The sequence below is a fragment of the Eulemur rufifrons genome, chromosome 15 (genome assembly GCF_041146395.1).
Source record: "Eulemur rufifrons isolate Redbay chromosome 15, OSU_ERuf_1, whole genome shotgun sequence".
In the NCBI taxonomy this organism is placed as follows: domain Eukaryota; kingdom Metazoa; phylum Chordata; class Mammalia; order Primates; family Lemuridae; genus Eulemur; species Eulemur rufifrons.
In genome coordinates this window covers 31903351-31922759 of record NC_090997.1, presented here as the reverse complement: position 1 = coordinate 31922759, position 19409 = coordinate 31903351, and the positions used below count along the sequence as shown (strand labels likewise).

Sequence of the window (19409 nt, the reverse complement as noted above, 5' to 3'; positions counted from 1 at the left end):
GAATATTTTGCAATAATAACAATACCAGAAAGAAAGATTTTTAAAAGTTCACTTGAACTAGAATTCTAAGAGACTGGTGAGTTGTTCTGTGGCATTGTGTGTCTTCACCTTGCGGTAAAGGTAAACGATTTGTAGTTTCTGAAGGAACACCTGTTAGGACATAAATAGAAAGTAGGAAATGCCCAAATTTCACGTTTGTATTAATATTAAGCAGGCACATTACTTGTGCTCAGCTCTGGTTTTATAGTGTGCTATTTTGTTCCAGATGGGTAACCCCGGGGAGCCTGGCTTGAGAGGACCTGAAGGAATTCGGGGGCTTCCTGGAGAGGAAGGACCAAGAGGACCACCTGGACCCCGAGGAGTGCAGGGAGAACAGGGTGCCACCGGCCTGCCTGGTGTCCAGGGCCCTCCGGTGAGTGGTGGGCACTCCGTGGCTTCCCTCTGGAGACTCCATCCCACAGCAGCGGGGCCAGATTAGGCATCAGCTTCTCAGCCGCAGGTTCTGCTGTTGTAAATCCAGCCACCTGCAAGACTTCGTGCCAAGTCCGTTGTCAGTTTACAACTTAACAATGTCCTCTTTATGGTTCCACGTATAAACTGCCTTTTTTCTTTTCTGTCCCAGGGTAGAGCACCGACAGATCAGCACATTAAGCAGGTTTGCATAAGAGTCATGCAAGGTAAATAAATCACAGTGGTTTGACTTTTTCCACAACAAACTCTTGCTTTTTAAGATTTTATTCTTGTAGATATGCAAGGCTAAATATAGTGACTTTTTGTATGCTTTAAAGGTGGGAGATTTTGAGTAGCATTAATGCCAATACTATTTTATTCATTTGTTGCCCTCCACAGTAGCTTGTAGCCTCAAAGTAAAATATCACCTTTCTGCATTAGCCTTTTTCTTTTTTCTTTTCTTTTCTTTCTTTTTTTTTTTTTTTTGTGCCAGGGAGCTAATTTATAAGAAATTACACACACACACTTTTCCTTTGGAACACAGATTCTTAGGTGTCTGTCCCCTTCTTAAGATCTCACTTCTTAGTCTGTACCTTGCACTGTCTCAGGCTCTCCCTAGAGTTGTGAGAAGCAAATGACAAACTCCATCACCATGAGAAACGTAAGGACATCGTCTCCATTCATGTACCACAGATGTAAAAAATCAATAACTAGCATTTTACCAAATTGATAATGTATCTTCACATTTGTTAACCTTTATTTAAATTCATCTGTAGCTATAGCAATTGTTATTTCAGGGATTGGCCTGGTTATGTTAGCTGTTTCAGAATTGGTCCAGTGATAAAACCACACAGAAAATGAAGATGTACAAAAATATCGTATAACTGAGGAGACCCCTGTTCCTTGGAGCCTTCTAATAGATATTAATAATTATTCTGGGTAACCAACTCTGTTATGAAGAGATACTCTCCTTTCTTATGTACTCTAGACTAGCAGTCCCCAACCTTTTTGGCACCAGGGACCCGTTTCATGGAAGACAATTTTTCCATAGACCAGTGAGGGGTTGGGGGGATGGTTTCAGATGATTCAAGTGTACTACATTTATTATGCAGTCAAACCTCTCTGCTAATGAGAATCTGTATTTGCAGCTGCTCCCCAGCACTAGCATCACCACCTCAGCTCCACCATGGATCATCAGGCATTAGATTCTCATAAGGAGCGTGCAACCTAGATTCATGGCATGCACAGTTTACAGTAGGGTTTGTGCTCCTATGGGAACTTAATGCTGCTGCAGATCTGACAGGAGATGGAGCTTACGCGGTGGTGATGTGAAGGATGCCGGGTGGCTGTAAATACAGATGAAGCTTTGCTGGCTTCTCCACCCCGCTGCTCACCTTCTGCATTGCAGCCTTGTTCCTAACAGGCCATGGACTGTAGGGGTTTGGGGGTGGGGGAACCACAGCTCTAGACAGTCTATTTAGTTTAGTAGACTTGTGGAGAAGTCCAGAAGTTTGGTTTTCCAGAACCAAATGGGAATGGAATTATCATTTATATTTGAAATAGAAGTCTCTTCATTGTACATACTTTATCTTGAAACTCTATTTCAGTTTTAAACATTACATATCTAGGAAATTATGATTTTATGCTAACACTTAAGGCTAATTTAGAATACTCACATCTAAACAATTTAAAAATGTTGGTTAGAAATTTGTTTCCAATTCGTATTCTCCTCTATACTCTAAATTTTAAAAAATATTACCCTAGACTTTTTTCCTTAGAGTATTTTCTTGTACTCTGTGTAGTTAGTGGATGATTCTGAATCTAATGGTTCCTGAAAAAGCCCACATAGTTATTAATTTTTAAGACAGACTGTGACCATTCCCAAGAAACAGGTTATTTTTAATGTTGTCTATTCCAAGCATGACAAAAACTTCTGAGAGTGAGGGTTTGTAAGAAGCCATGAATCCTAAGGATATTTCAGGTTATATAACATCTTCAAGCTAATACTGTGAGGTTAGGTCTCAAATGGTGTCTGAATACTGATTTTGGACAATGTCCTTGGCTTTTAAAAAGCTTTTGGAAATCCACGTGCACCTATGTTAGGAAACTCATTTTTCTTCCCATCCTGGGTTTTCAGATACCCAGCCAGGATTTAGGTGAAAATCCTGAACATCATCCTTTCAGAACATCACTCACCCCAAAGGCTGTAGTTTAAGTTTTTTTTTTTTTTTTTTTTGTTGAGACAGAGTCTCACTCTGTTGCCCAGGCTAGAGTGAGTGCCGTGGCGTCAGCCTAGCTCACAGCAACCTCAGACTCCTGGGCTCAAGCAATCCTTCTGCCTCAGCCTCCCGAGTAGCTGGGACTACAGGCATGCGCCACCATGCCCGGCCAATTTTTTTCTATATATATTTTAGTTGGCCAGATAATTTCTTTCTATTTTTAGTAGAGACGGGGTCTCGCTCTTGCTCAGGCTGGTCTCGAACTCCTGACCTCGAGCGATCCACCCGCCTCGGCCTCCCAGAGTGCTAGGATTACAGGCGTGAGCCACCGCGCCCGGCCATTTTTTTTTTTTTTAAATCTTCTCCTCTTTGTCTCAAAACAGCAGGACCAAATATATCCAGGGAGAGCTGAATAATAAAAAAGCACTAGTAAAGCTTCCTGGCAGAAAGCTCAGGGAAAATTATCCAACTTTATTCATTTCTTACCATCACTTTTGAAGCTCTGGTGACACATTTAGAAAAAAGGCATTTGGAATACCTCTCTTTTCATTTGAATCACTTTCGTGTTTCTGACTTTTCTGGATTTTATTTATTATCTTTTAGAGCATTTTGCTGAGATGGCTGCTAGTCTCAAGCGTCCTGACTCTGGTGTCTCTGGCCTCCCTGGGCGGCCTGGTCCCCCTGGGCCCCCTGGCCCCCCTGGAGAGAATGGCTTCCCAGGTCAGATGGGGATTCGTGGCCTTCCGGGCATGAAAGGACCCCCTGGAGCTCTTGGTTTGAAAGGACCGAAAGGTAAGCCATGTTGCCCAGGTAGAACCAAAAACACACACTACCTTTTTCAGGTATATAATCTATATCTAAGTTCAAGGAATTCACATTTTACCAATGTCTGACTATCCAATAAGATGAGAAGATGTATTCTCTCTTTTACAATAGTGATGGTAAGGATTTGAAAACTGTTATATGATGTTCTCTCAACTCTGCTGTACCATAACAGTAGCCAAATACTAGAAATAAGGTCTCCTGACTTTCACTACTGATCTTGCTTAATTACACTCTGCCTCAGTCGTGGTTCAAAATAAACTTTTACAGGATCTGGTAAAGGACTGTTCAGCTATTTTTTTTTTTTTTTTTTTTGAGAACCTAAATTCATTGTAGAGCTCATCTAAGTTAGCAACCATCCTTAGAATGTTTGTGTTTGTTATTTAAACTGCCAAAATTTTTTAGCAGGACATAAGAAAAATGACACCATGAATTGAAGCTACCTCTCTCTTCTTTTAAAAAGTGACATTGTATATTAAATTTTGATTTTTTTTTCAGCTCTGCAGTACAATCCGACTTTATTCCTTCTTTCATATGTGACAGAGTTTGTTTCTCCCATTTTTATTTAAAGAAAATTAAGTGCTCATGTCCAGTATTTTGCAGAAAAACAGGGCTTGGGAGTGTTAGGTATTCAGCAGGAGTGATGCAAGGGCTGGTCGCCTCAGGTGGAGTTTGCTAGTTGAGAGGAGTAAGTTTATCACCTTGAAGTGTATGTGTGCTGGATAATTTACAGGGAGGACTACAGAAATTGAGGAGTTTCTGTATCATGATGAATGACTGACAGCTGTTTGAGGAACTTCAGCAAGTCATGGCATCAAAAACACGAGGGACTTACTACTTTTTTTAATATTGTGCTCCAATTTGGGATAAATATTATGGTATGAATGGTCAGAGGGCAAGCGAGCTGCCTTTTTGGATCTGCAAATGAATTGCTGATGCAGTTGGCTAATTACATCCTCAGCTGGAACAATTTATTTAATTACATTTGGGTTTTTTTTTTTTTTTTTGGCATGTGCAGAGCTCTGCATGTTAAAAAAATAAGCTCTAATTGGGGCCTCTTGTAAGGCTGGCACAATTTCAAAGCTTTCAGAGTGGACAATATCAAATAGAGAGCAAGCTGAGAGGAGAGTTCCTCTTAAAGAAAACTGAACATTTTCTCTGAAAAAATCACATACCTATTCATTTTCGTCCTGCTTTTAGCTACTAGTTTGGGGACTCATACCTTAGGTGCTTTCTCTATGGTTAGTCCCAGTTCACACTGTAAACCATTTATTTCTAAGAAACTCTACTGCCTCGGTGGATTGTTGGCTTATTCGGCTCTGTTGTGCTAGAGCGCAAGGATTGACGATTTCCTGAGTTCCCTTGAGAGCAGTGGTCTGGATGAGTGGCCCCCAGAACATGGGTATCACCGGGGACCTAGTTAGGAGTACAGATTTCTCTGGCTCACTCCAGATCCACTGAATCAGAAACCCTAGGGGTGGGGCCCAGCAATCTGGTTTAACGAGCCCTCCAGGTGATTCTGATGCAGCTAAAGGCACTGGTGGGAAACAATAGTCCATTTTTCTACTGAAAGGGAACACCTTGTAGGGACTACAGACATCCCAGCCCTATTTTCTTAGCCTAACAGGAAGTCTCCATATTTGGGGCAGAGCTTAACTTTGAGCTAGTAACAGAACTCTCCTTTAAAAAGTAAAAATGGCTACGTCACTTGCTAAGCTCGAGAATCTGTCTGAAGCTGCCTTTGTCAGCTTCGCCTGCACTTTGGGAGCCACCTGTGGAACTTTAAAACCTACCGATGTCTGGGTCCCATTCCCAGAAATTCTGATTTAATTGGTCTGGTATTTAATGTGCAGCCATGACTGAGAACCAGTGTAAATAAAGGTGAGTTGTTTGGGAAGCTTCAGCAACACCCAACTGTGGCTGGGCTGGGCTGGACTGGCTCTAGCAGACGAACTTCATTTTGAAAGGAAGAAAAGTATATTTCTATATTTGGAACTTGGAAAATCTACTAAGCACTGAGTTCATTCATCAAGCATGGCTTGGTCGGTGCTGTCATACGTTGGGAAATACATGATTCCAAGTAACTAGACTTGATTTTTCTTGTTCTACTACATATGTGAACAGTAGTATTTAATAGAAAACATATAGTTGTCTATGATCCAAATGTTTACAGCTCAAATTTTCCCTGAGAATAAACACTCCACCATTTTGAAATTTAAAATGTCAGCCAATTAGAGAAGAGATGTATTTCAGTCTTGTGTGTTGCCTTTCTCCCCGCATGCCTGGTAGAGAAGGGATGGTATGAGTCTTGCTCTACCATTCAGTCACTCTGAGAGTTTTTTTCCAGAGAAACTGCTACATAAGTAACTATCAAGTTTTATTATTAATGCTTTTAATAGTTCAGCCTATGTCTTAATCACTTTTTTTCACCTAAAAAGTACTCTGAAGAACACACTGGAACATTTTCATTAGGAGCTCTAGAAGAAATATGCCTCAAATCAAACCTTAGACCATATCTATAGTTTTTCTTTGTTTTTTACTGACATATCTTATAAAATATCATACAAACATGTTAGGGCCAAGGCATGTGCATTTTATTACACTTAATCAGAAACATGAGAGAGAGGTAGCAGCCCTTATATTCACTTTGCTTAGTATTACATTAGTCTTTTGTTTCATAAATATTATTTTTAAGTGTTCACAGTATGGATTAATTTTAAGTCCCTGTGAGTAAAGCTGTATATATTTTAGTGTGAATCAAACAGACATGGCACTATGTAAATGAACGTTTGAGATATGTATGTCACAATTGTGAGTAACACCTTTTTCAGTGTTAATCTGCTCACATGGGGATAGAGCATCACTTATAGCTTGTGAATAAATGAAATAAATAGCAGCTATAGAGTGACGAGGATTTCCATTCTGTTTGTAATGAGCTGTTTTTCTGCTCAAACTGCATATTTTCCTTTGTACCTTATCTAAAGCTTATTTTACAAGCTCTTTATGTGTATTTTTTGACTGAGTAGGCAACAAAGCTTGACCTTTAGCTCCCTGAGCTGGTTTTTGTGCATCTTGAAAGAAGATATGACCAGGGTTTGAAGAAGCAGATTAACCCTGCAACATTCACAGTTTGCTGTGGAGCAGCAATTTGTACAATGTACTCAGTCTTGGAGCTCATCTTAAATTCGTTTTTCGATGACTGATAACCAAGAAACAGCATTGTGACTAACACAGCAGTCTTACTCCTTGCAAGCAACATTTAAAGTTGGTATGGCTTCATGCTAGAATGTGTAAATAAGTTTAACTTTTACTCTCAGTGTGAAAGCTACATTTTAATTTATAATCTTTATTTCATATCTTCAGATAATATAGCACATTTAGAGATTCTCTTGTGATTGCCAGCCTCCAGAATTCCTGTGATATGACATTTAAATTGCTAACAAGAATGGTTAAGCTGTTAGCTTTTAAAACACTAATTGTCATGTCTTCCTAATATAGTAAGGCCACATTGATCATGTGTAACCCCCCAAAAAAAACACCCAACAAAACAAACTTACGCAAATGAGTTCAACTTGAGTTCAATTTTTACATGCTATTTATATAAATTTAAATTGTTTTGAAAATGTAGTTGATTCATCATAAAAACATTCACATAAGGACATTCACAGCTAAAATCAAAGTATTGTGACTAAACATTCACTTCAAAATTAGAGATTTTTGACTATTTGACTAAGAACAGATGGTTGTACAGACATTCTATTTTTGTTGTGTACATGACTTTGTTTTTTAAATTATAATAAATTTGACTCAATATTGAATGAGGCTGGGCTGATACAGATGTTTGGAAAAAAATGATTATGTATAGAATTTGTTATGAAATGCCATTGCATCTTTCTAATAGTGTAGTAGAATAATAATACACTACTCTTACAGTAGAATAATACCTTATACAAGGAGCAGTAGAAGTCATTTAGGACCAGTTAACTAAGGCATTAAGGCATTTTGTTAATGGGGCCACGTTGCTGGGTTTGATCTCTGCAGGGGCTGGGATAATTACTGCAACTTTGTTCTGTGGCTGCTAAATCCCCAATTTCAATCAACTGTCTTGTAAATGCACGCGGTTGGTTGCAATCCAGAGTATGTTTCCTATAAATAATGAGTCAGTAGTGAAATGTAGACACTTGTGACAGCACAGTTTAAATTTTTTAAAATTCATTAATTTATTTTTGGTGATACTAAATTTACATTGTTCAAAAATTTTTAAATGTGCAAAAAGGCATTTAGTGAAGGGTTTCTCTCCCACCCCTGTCTACCATCTGCCTAGTTTCCTTTATCCTTCCCACTAGGTAATCACTATTATTAGTTTCTTATATATCCTTACAAGCAATGATGTATAAGGATATATGAATATGTATTTTCCCTATATCCGTTTAACAATAAATCATACTGCCCTTTAGCAAGTGATCTGGACTTCGCTTTTTCACTTAACAGTATGTTCTGGAGATCATTCCAAAGAGCTTCCTGGCTCCTCTTCACAGCTGCATAGTATTCCATTCTGTGGAAATACCATAATGTGTTTAACGTTTTAATGGACATTTAGATTAGTTCCAATCTTCTGCTATTACAGCAAGGCTGCTGCAATGAACAATATTGTACATATTTTATTTTTGTACAAAATATCAACATATATTCTATCTCTGTCTCTTTCTTTGGGATTAAATTCCTAGAAGTGGAATTGCTGGGAAACATGCTACTTCCATTTGAAATTTTGATAGTTATTGTCAAATTACCCTATTTTTTCATAGACTTGCTAGCATATGTTTAAACTTTGAAATTTTTGCCTCTGTTATAGGTGAAAACATCCTTTTTTTTTTTTTCAGCTTATTATGGGGGATACAAAAGTTCAGGTTACATACGTTGCCCATGTACTGCCTGTCTCCCCATGTCAAAGCTCCAGGCATGTCTGTTCCCCAGACAGTGCACATTGCACTCCTTTTTTTAAAAAAAACTTTGCAATTATATTGTTATGAGAATGAAGTCAGGGAATTTTTCATATATTTAAGAGCCATTTTTGTTTCCTTTTAGTGACCTGCCTGCTCATGTATTTTGCTCATTGTTATTTTGATTTTGGCCTTTTTGTACTGATTTTTAGCAGTCTTCATATTTTGAATCATAATAGAAAGGGCAATCTGAGGTTATAAGGTAATTTTCCCTTGTATTCTTCTGATTCTTAAATTACACTTAAATATTTGATCCATTTGTAATTTATCCTGGAATATGGTATGAGATATACATCTACCTTCCCCCCCAGTTGACTACCCACTTTTTCTAAAACCATTTATTGAATTATTCAATTTTTTTCCACTTTAAGATGCTACTTTTATTATAAATCAAATTCTTGTATGTATTTGGGCCTGCTTTTGAAATTTCTATTCTGTTTCACTGGTTTATGTATTCAGGGACCAGTTCCACACTGTTTTAATTGGTTTACTATCTCATAGGATTAATTCCCTCATGTTGCATTGCTTTTTTGGAGTTTTTGTGGATTTCTTGGCTAATACGTTTTTCTATACAAACTTTAGAATTACCTTTGGTTAAAAAAATATGTTTTTATTTTTATTGGGAGCATGATGAAAATTCAGCTTAGAATTGACAACTTTTTATGATGATGTCCTTTCATTTAAGAATGTTTTTCAAGTCTTCTTGTGTCCTTTAGATGTGTTAAATTTTTTTTCATCTTGGACTTGGATATTTCTGATCAAGCTTATTCCTACTTTACTTAATATTTTAATTGCTATTATAAATGGTATCTTTTAAAATTACATCTTATACTGTTTTTATATATGAAAATGATCGATTTCCATATATTCTGTACCTTGCTAGTTCAATCAATTCTCTTCCTGTTTGTAGTAGTTTTTGCGTTGATTTTCTGGAGTTTTAAGATGTATCCTCATATCATCTGAAAATAGAGATGGTTTTAACTCTTCAAACCAAATGTATATAATAGTGATAAAATAGGCATCTTGACATTGTTCTGATTGTAGAATTGCTTCTTGTGTTTCCCACTAAGCATTGTGCTAGTTTTGGATTGAAATAGATACATTTTATCATGTTAAGGAAGTACCCATTGATTCTTATTTTAATGACTATTTTATCAAGAATGCATATTCAATTTTGTCATTTTGATATCTATGGATATAATTTTTTTTACACAAAAGCTCACAGGTAGATGCATATGACAATCTGATATTTTTCCTTTAGATTTATCAATATGATGAACTTGATTTTTGTCTTGCTGTGTACTTTCCACAATCAAGTTTATGGCAACTTTATGACCTTTTGATTTCTGGATTTGGGGTTGCTTAAAGTTTAAAAATATATAAGTTTATTTTTATAGATATATAGAAGAATAACATTTCTTTAATAAAATGCAGGTGACTTGGGAGAAAAGGGAGAGCGTGGCCCTCCAGGAAGAGGTCCTAAAGGTTTGCCTGGAGCTACAGGTCTTCCAGGTAAGTGTGTTGTATGGCAGGATGAGGTGGAGAAATTGGTAGCAAGTGGAATAACATTTTAAGAGAATTGCTGTTTGATCACTTAAGCATATCAGTTAAACATAATGGCTGGCAGAAATTTTTAAAGACTACCTTTAATGAAGAGTTAAATGACCTGCAGATTATATCTGTAGTCTCTGTGAGAAAATTGCTATCAGGACTTGAAATATTAATCTTTTAAATAGATGCTATAAGAAAAATAGTGTCAAGGTCCAGGCCCAATGCACTTGTTATGAAATTCTAAATGAATGGAGTCTTATCCATTTCTAACCCGATTTCCGGTTTCTAATATATATTTTTTAATCTAAAATGCCAGAGCAGCAGGAAAATTAACCTGTATTTCAGCTATTCATGTTGCACAGGTAATAAATGAAATTCTATTTCAAAAGCTCCCCTTTCAAACATCCAGACCCTCCAAAGACTCATATCCAAAAAAAATACAAACCTGAACATTCCTACTCATAGCCACAAAGAGCCACACACAGCCACGCATCACAGCTGCGTCAACGGAGGCAATAGAATAGCCCCTGTGTGAAGAGCCCAGATTCTCTCACTGGGTGTTCTGTTCTCTTTATACACTGGCTACTCTGTCACCAGAGTCCATGCTGGAACACATGCATCCATTGGGAAGTGGCTTAGAAGCCCAACTGTAGAAGCGGCATAGCAGGGCTGAAAGCCAGTTCAGTTTAAGAGCGTAAATGATGTGCACCTTTCCAGCAAATTCTCTCTTACAGTGGCTGAGGCAATAGCCTAGGGAAGCTCCCAAAGCCCTAGGTGTCTGTTGCTGAGGACAGCTGAGGTGAGAGGGGCTGCACATTAAAAAAAAAAAAAAAAAAAAAAAAATGAGGTGGTACTTGCTTCCACAATGGAGGATTTGGAAAACTTGGTTTAGGGAAATTTAGGAAAAGAAATTACTGTTTTCTAATTCTGCCAGAGGGTTAAATATGTAATCTTGGCTATAATTATAGCCCAAAACATCATTGCTTTCCAATTATCCATTTCATTGCTCCTGGGGATTGCCTTCTCATTAAACTTTTTTTAAAAAAAAATATGAATAATATGTCTGGAGATAGTTCAAACAAATATTGCCTTTCTAAAACTGATTCATGGACCTGTCAAGATATTTTCACAAATTAATACATTTTTGTGATTGGAAATAGAAAATTTATGATTGGGGGGAAAAAAGGAAAATCTGGTTGGAACTAACTGAGATCAAGAGCAGATTTTAGCATACAATAAAGTCTGCATTCATTGATGGATGTTTGGAAGACAGAAAGGAAATAGAATACTAAGAGTGCATTTTTCCTTTACCAGTATTACTAATAGGTTTTAAAGCTGATAAAATATCATCATCACAGTTTATTTCCATATCTATCTATTTATAGGATAGCTCTCCTTTCATTTGACAAATCACTTAACAGTTCTTGAACCCACAACTTGCACTATTGGCAACATTTTCCTTTATTGAAAAAGTGTTATGGTTTCTAGTGATTCTTTCAAAAAATCTGTTGGTAACCCATATTTTAAGTTTAAAAATGGGAAAATTGAGGAAGACGAGTTCTGTACATCACCATCCCAGACTGCCACAAGGAAGCACATTATTTCCCATCTGCAGTGACCACTGGAGTTGATTGACGGGCAGGGGAAGGGGGATGCTCTTCAGCCATTGCTCAGTCGGGGAGGGGCTTGGCTGGTTTGCTGTTTGGTACATCAGACCACCCATGTGTAGGCAAGATGGTAGGGTACAACAAGCTCACCATTTGCAACTCTCTCTGGGCTGCCTCATGAAAAAGAAATCAAGTTTGTTGTAGCTGGCCTTGGAATTTAATCTTATTCATAAATCTGATTTGTTAAAACATTTTGTGGACTCCCTTTTTGAGGACTCCTAAGATCTGCCCTTTCTCTTTTTCTTTTCCTTTCTTCCTCTGGCCAGTCCTCGCCCCTTTCTTCCTGGGCCCACCTCCAAAATCATCGCCCTCCTTGGATTTCTATCCACCTCTCGCTTCTGTGTCACTGATGAGCTCTCGTTTCCTTCCACCTTTCTCACGTTGAAGCTCCCTCTTCTTGCTTTCCTCCTTCTAGTTACTATGCCCCAACCTCTGTAGTGTTTCTTATTTTAGCCTTTTGTTACCTTTCAGTTGAGAGGATATCTGACATTATTTATTGAAAAATCTGAGTTCCAGATTATTTTTCAAGAACGTAGGCTAACTTTCAAAAGCACACAGGTGCTGGACAGGAGGGTCTGTGGCTGGGTCAGTGCTTTAGCGTGCAGGCATGGAGGGCCCGGATTTAGCATACGCATTCCACTGGGGCTTTGGTTTTTAGGTCAGCTCACATTCTCTTGTCTACACTGCGAATATGTTGAGCTAACAATTTCTCAAGTCAGTCAAGTTTCTGACGAGAGCTTTTTGGGTCATTCTTCTCCTAAAGCCTAGTACTCTGAAAACGGGCTGTTTGGAGCATGGCCTCTATGATTCAGATATCCTGGGTTCAAATTTTGACTCTGACACTTACTATCTTTATGGCATTGGGCAAGTTTCTTAATTTCTATGCACCTCAGTTTTCCCATTTATAAAATAGTGACCACAATGACATCTCTCTGATGGGGTAATTCTGAGAATGAAAGAAACTCAATCCATGAGAAAAGTTCTTAGGACAATTCCTGGCTGTAGTAGGCATTCAAGAAATGTTGGTTATTAGTACTGTTATTAATATATCAAATCTAGTTTTTGCTCTTTGAGGTGGATGAAGGAGAGCTGCGGGCAAAGCTGGACCCCAGTGAAGCCCTTACAGCTTTTTTCTCCTGCTTTGGATCAGCAGTAGCAGGTTACTCATCTCTTGATCAGCACAACCCCTGACCCCCAGACTGTGTCTCCTTCAAAATCTACTTCTACTGTAAGTCAGAATCACGAAGTACTAGTTTAGCAGTACATCATTTCACTGGTTAATTGTCCACTGAGAGGCTGGACCATTTTTTTATTTCCTGTAGAGCTTAGACTGTGATTAGGAATGTGATTTCTGGTCTCTTACGAACATAATAGTAATAGGACTTTAAGGCCTGGAGGCCTTCAGTGAGACTCTTTGCAGGAGCTTATCTGGAACCTTCTAGATAAATATACATCTTACCCAAAAGAACGGGCCTGCAGAACAGCATATTCTGCAGCTTGGTTTCTTGTCCTTTTTGCTAGATTTGGGGCTCAAATCCTCCAGAATGGAAAAAAAAATAGTTTGATCATTCTTCTTAGTGCTAACATATCTAACATATTTTTTTAAAAATGTAACTAATACCTTCATTATCTATCAGTTATTAGAATTCCTTTATTCTTCCTGGACAATTTTAGTTCTCTGACTACAGTGCTATAATTCTAAGTCTCTGTCTGTTCGGTGTTAAGTATTCTCTGCCCTTTCGGGTTGTGATGCTACATTGCTTACTGCGCACCATAGATTTTTATTATAACCATTACATCGACTATCATTTTGGCTATGGTGCTTTGTTTAAAAAGGGCACATATATTATCTAGTTTGTTTCTCACAGCCAGAAGTAGGCAGGGCAAGTATTTAAGAAGTCTGGCCCCTACAGCCTGGCTGCCAGGGCTTATGCACTATTATTTATCTCTTAGTGCTTCAGTTTCTTCCTCCGCAAATGGGAATAACCACATCTACCTTGTAGAGCTATTTAGGAGGACATATTGCATGTTCATATATGTAAAGTGCTTGGGACAGTGCCTGGCATACGGCAAACACTCTGCTAATTTAGCTGTTGTTGTTATTGTTACTCCTCCTTTTACATTTGAGAAAATATAGACCTCCAAAGTCACAGGTTCTGACAAAGGTTTCTCTGGTCATAAGGCCTCTCGGGTTATAATGAGGCAGATTTTCATGCTTCTGGAGTCTAAGTTCACACAGCGGACAAGATGATGGGCTGGCTGTCGAAACTATGCTTAGTTTGTTTTTGCCACCCTTGCCATGTGACTTGGGCATGTCCCATAACCACTTAGGGTCTTTTCTGCTTCTCACAGAGTGGTGTGGATTACATTCGTGATCCCCGAGACTTCACAGGTCAGCTAGTGTTACTGTTTTGTTGGGTTGTCTCATTAAGAGTAACCATCTCTGTTTGCTGCCACTGAACGTGCTCCTGTGGGAGCAGTTCCTTGGCACTCTGAGAATTTTAAGGAAAGATGGATCCTGACTTCCTTTTTGTACATTCAAACTCACTAGGGAAAGTAATAAATTAAGAATCATTGGTATGTGAACAATACCAGGAATGTGACTTGTGAGCTGAGATCCTTTTCCCTTCTTGGACATGGAGGTTAGAGCTGGCTTTATGCCGGACCACACTAGGCTACAAGGATATTCCGTTTTCTTGTGCAAAGTTTGCAGATAGGTGAGATTTATTTATGAACGTTAAAGAAAAAAAGCACCCACTTTCCACCTGTGTGCTAGTAACCAATTATCCCATTTCCATTGCTGCAGCTATTTTATTTGGTTGTAGGGTCTTACACAAGCCAATTTACACCAATTCCTTAAACATATACTGCTTTATTGAACACCACAAAAGTAAGCTCAGTATAAGAAATGTAAGGAAGTCCCTGGCACATACATAAAATTTACATAACGGATGGATTAATCATCAAATACCCTGTTTAATGCTGAAAGTTTTTTGCAGTTTTTGTTTTGCCCACATACACGGTCCCTTTCATTCTATAGCATGTATTAGGTAAGAGGCTGCCCCCTTCAGAACGTTCCAGCTAGGAGTGGCCTTCAACAGTGTAACATGCCTACCCTCTAGTGTTTGCACAGAGAATGACATCACCATTCATTTTTTAAAAATCATGAAATGTGTGGCAATAACATTTTTAAAAATTTTATTTTCTTAATTGACACAATAGTTATATTAACACATTTATGGTATACATTGTGATGTTTTGATACATATAATGTATAGAGATCAGATCAGGGTAATTAGCGTACCCATCATCTCAAACATTTATCATTTATTTGTGTTGGGAACATGCAACATTTTTATAGGTTCTTGAAATTTCAGAAAACTGTGTAATCATTAGGCAGTTAGTATAGCTAACACAGCTGAGCCAGGCAAAGCAGAATGAGGACACTTCATATCTGTACTGGCTCTTTTTCTTAAGAGTTGAATGGTTTGTGGATATTCATTAATGCAGCTGCTGGGCTAACCATTTATGCCTATTCTGTGAGCAAGTGTGAACCAGCTTTACCTCTTCAGTGACTTAAACTGTGACATAAGGTCACCCACCAGTGAGGCCCCCACACGAGTTTAGAGCACCCTTGAGAGCAAATGCCCTGGGTCAGGACTGATCAGAAACTGACAATCTGTTATGTTAAAGCTGGCTTTTTTCTCTGGCATTTCTATAGGGCAAAACCTCAGAAAAATATCTTAGTTTCTTATGATAAAGCTCTGGAAGAATCGATAGTACCCTCAGTTATTGTGCCTCTTTCTACTCCCTGGTCAGCTCAGGCCCAGTGAATTAAACAAACACCACTATCACCACTACCACCACCACAATAACACCCCCCACCCCAAACACACACCCTTCTGCAGGGTTGATAGCAAATCAACAGGTATGAAAATACAGTTGGGTTAGGGCTGTGGTTAAGGGTCCTCATTTCTAACTCTAGTATTTTCTAGGTATATAACTAGGGTCAATTATTTAATAACCTTTCTAACTCTCAGTTTACACATGAGAAAAATGGCTTCAATAATGAGCACAGCGAATGGCTCATTATTTAATAAAAACATGGTAAAAGGAAAGTGTTTTTATTAAGTGTTGGTGACGATGACGATGACGACATCATCCAAAGCTCCAAAGGGCAAATTGCTACATCTGCCAAAGGCAGAATTGGACTAGAGGTGTTTTTCATAAAATAAATCAAAGGTAGACAGGAGGGCTTCATCAAATGTTTTCTCAAAGGATGAGCAGAAATTTGGAATAAACTCAGCAAGCTGAAACAACTTCTGGAATGTGTTGAAACAAGAAGTAAACATGAAAATCTAAAAAGCTTTCCTTCTGCTTTTTAATATTGTGTGTTAGAGAATAGATTCCCTTAAGGTTTTAGGCAGGGGACTGGCCCTACAAATGTTGGGAAAAAATGTACTGCTTGCTAACATTTAAAAATTGAGAGAGATTTATCTAAAGACTCAGCCTCCTGGCTTCTCTCGAAAATGATTGGAAACTCTGGCCCCACTGGCCCGTATCCCGCCATGGTAGCTGTCAGCTGGAGCAGGGCCTTGCCGGCCTCCACCCTCCAGATCACCACGGGCCTCGTTCCTCCCTCTTACCGCCACAGCACTGATGCGGAATACCAGTGGCCAATTTTCATTACACTTGTACTGTAAGTTTTCTTTTAGTAAAAACAGTGGGCAATTTCTTAATCCAGGCCCATGTTTTTATATTAGGAATCCATAAACTTTTTTCTGTAAAGGACCAGATTCCTTGGCTTTAAGAGCCATGTGGTCTCTGTCGCAGCTACTCAACTCTGCCCTTGTGGTGCAAAAGCAACCACAGACGATATGTCAACAGATGACCTTGGCTGTGTTCTAATAAAACTATTTACAGAAACAGGATTTGGCTCACGGGCTGAAGTTTGCCCACCCTTGATCTACATTACCTGACCAGTCCCTATGGTCATTTGATTTTCTGCTTCTCCTTTGGGCATTTTCTCCTTCTAATCTTGATTTGATTTTGTTAAGACAGACCTGGTAAGTCTCATTCGGGACATTTATACTGAGAAAGTATGAGAAGATCACCTTTTATATACATTTAGACCTGGCTTACCTTTTAAACCTTAAAAAAAAAAATCAACTTAACCTTTAACTGCTCCCAGTGTCAGGGGATCTGAGTAGGTTCTGCTAAAAGGCATAGTTCTGGTGCAGCCTCATCTACAGATGCCGTGGATTAGGGAGAAGCTTTCTGGGGGTGGGGCTCACTGTTGGAGGAAAACACATAATCATCTGTTTCATCACAACTCAGCATAGTCAAATGAAAGCTTATGGGATAAATTAGGGGAAATTACATCTCTGCTTATCTATAGCTTTTTATTTTTCCTTAAAACTTATTAATATTTTGCCTGATGAAATTGCTTTTTGTGAATCTAATTGTAAGCACAAGAGGAAGAATGAGATGTTCTATAAAATAGGATCTCTAACCTACCTTCCTTCTAAAAATACGTGAGATGTATGTAATGAGACCACTGAGTAAGACCAGACCACTATAATAAGACCAAAAATGACATATGCAGTAACACCACTGAAATAGAAAAAGGAAAGTAAAAACCGTGGAGAAAGAAGGAAAGTAACTAAGCCTAAACAAATATGCAATTGAACATGTAGATATGGCTTTCAGCTTTTTGGCTGAATGACCAAGTTAAGGTGGCTGAGATGGAATGAAGATCTCTATAGTATCATATTATCATGGCATGTACACTTTCTTTTACACTGATTTCTCATCACCGTCTTTGCATTAATAGTATGAAAGCACCACTGGTACAATGGGTAAACATTCAGCAGAAGTTCGTCATTGTCATGGGGTGACATGTGCCCCATTGGGTGAAACATACAATTGTTGAACATGGAGAAAGGAAGCCATGCAAGAGATGCCCCCAAGGAATTTGCTATGGTGAAGTTCACGTTGGGGTAAGCCCCTGAGGAGAAGAATACCATGAAATTTTGTAGAGCTCATGGCACAGTCTTCTAAAAGACATTAATCAATAATATCTTAATAATTGTAATAGTAACCCTTATTTATCAGGTGCTTTTTTTTTTTTTTTTTTTTTGAGACAGACTTGCCCAGGCTAGAGTGCCATAGTGTCAGCCTAGCTCACAGCAACCTCAAACTCCTGGGCTCAAGCTATCCTCCTGCCTCAGCCTCCCGGGTAGCTGGGACTACAGGCATGTGCTGCCATGCCCAGCTAATTTTTTCTATATATTTTTAGTTGTATGGCTAATTTCTTTCTATTTGTTAGTAGAGACTTTAGTAGAGACGGGGTCTCGCTCTTGCCCAGGTTGGTCTCGAACTCCTGAGCTCAAGCGATCCTCCCGCCTCGGCCTCCCAGAGTGCTAGGATTACAGGCGTGAGCCACCGCGCCCGGCCTATCAGGTGCTTTCAATCACAGAATTTAATCATAAGGAAGGTATTTTCCTATCTTACAGATGAAGAAACTAAGAGGTTAGTGACTTGCTAATGTCACACTATTAGCAATGTCACACTAGTGGCAGAGCTAGAATTTGAAGCCATTTGTGTGTTTCCAAAACTTGTGTGTTTAACCAGTGAGTTATACTTCTTGCCGGGATGTTGCTCGCCTGTTAGAGATGAGGAATGCAGGAATGCTGCCACTGCATGCAGTGCCGTTCAGAAGAAATACAGTGTGAGCCACAAATGTGATTCATGTGTATGATTTTAAATCCTCAAGTAGCCACATTAAAAAGGTAAAAAAAGCAAGCGAGATTAAGTTTAATAATGCAGTTTACTTAACCCACTGTGTGCAAAATATAATCTCATCATGTAATAGATACAAAAAGTATTAATGAAATAGCTTATGTTTTTTCCACACTAAGTCTTTGAAATCCAGTTGGGCTTTATACATACAGTTCGTCTCCATTTGGCTTAGCTACATTTCAGTGCTCAATAGACATGTGGCTAGAGGCTACCAGGGTGCACAGTGTAGCCCGACTCACACTGAGGTCTGTTTTTTTTTTTTTTTAATTCCATTGCAAGTCTAGTGAAGGGATTTTATCATCGTCATCAGTCATCACTCTGCATTTCTGCCAGTTTGCAGCTACAAGGATTCTCCTGTTCACATGTGCTCTCTTTTATGTGTTTCAGGTGACCCAGGCCCTGCCAGCTATGGGAGAAATGGCAGGGACGGTGAGCGAGGGCCCCCAGGGGTGGCAGGAATTCCTGGTGTGCCCGGGCCCCCAGGACCTCCGGGCCCTCCCGGTTTCTGTGAGCCCGCCTCCTGCACCGTGCAGGCCGGTCAGCGAGCCTTTAGCAAAGGGCCCGATCCGTGAGAGGCTTAGTGCCGCAGGGCTCTCTGCATAGACCACGCCTAGTGAAGGAGAAACGCCACCTGAAGCTGGGGAAAGATGACAATTACCTTCAACGTGATTACAGAAGTCCTACTTGACAATCAGATTTAGAAGAATGGTGCTATTCACTAAGTCCTCTTTCCTTCCCTTGGAGGGGAGCGAGCAGAGTCATTGGTTAATAAAACACACACACAAACCTCCCTTTAAATAAATTTATAATCCTGTTCCCAGGATCTCGAACTTTAGTGTGCTATACATATGTGATATATTGTGGGCCACTGTGCCAATAAACAAAAACAACTGTTTGGT

General features: G+C 39.0%; 1 protein-coding gene across 1 annotated transcript in view; it reads left to right on the top strand.

The window, feature by feature from the left end:
* The window catches only part of COL9A1 (collagen type IX alpha 1 chain), a 57445-nt gene extending 38363 nt beyond the window's left edge, over positions 1-19082 (top strand). Inside the window, exons 26-30 of the mRNA XM_069489065.1 lie at positions 266-412; positions 623-677; positions 3273-3461; positions 9926-10003; positions 18898-19082. Coding sequence (XP_069345166.1) covers positions 266-412; positions 623-677; positions 3273-3461; positions 9926-10003; positions 18898-19082 — 654 coding nt within the window. The remainder of the gene's footprint in view (positions 1-265; positions 413-622; positions 678-3272; positions 3462-9925; positions 10004-18897) is intronic.
* The last annotated feature ends 327 nt before the right edge of the window (positions 19083-19409 follow it).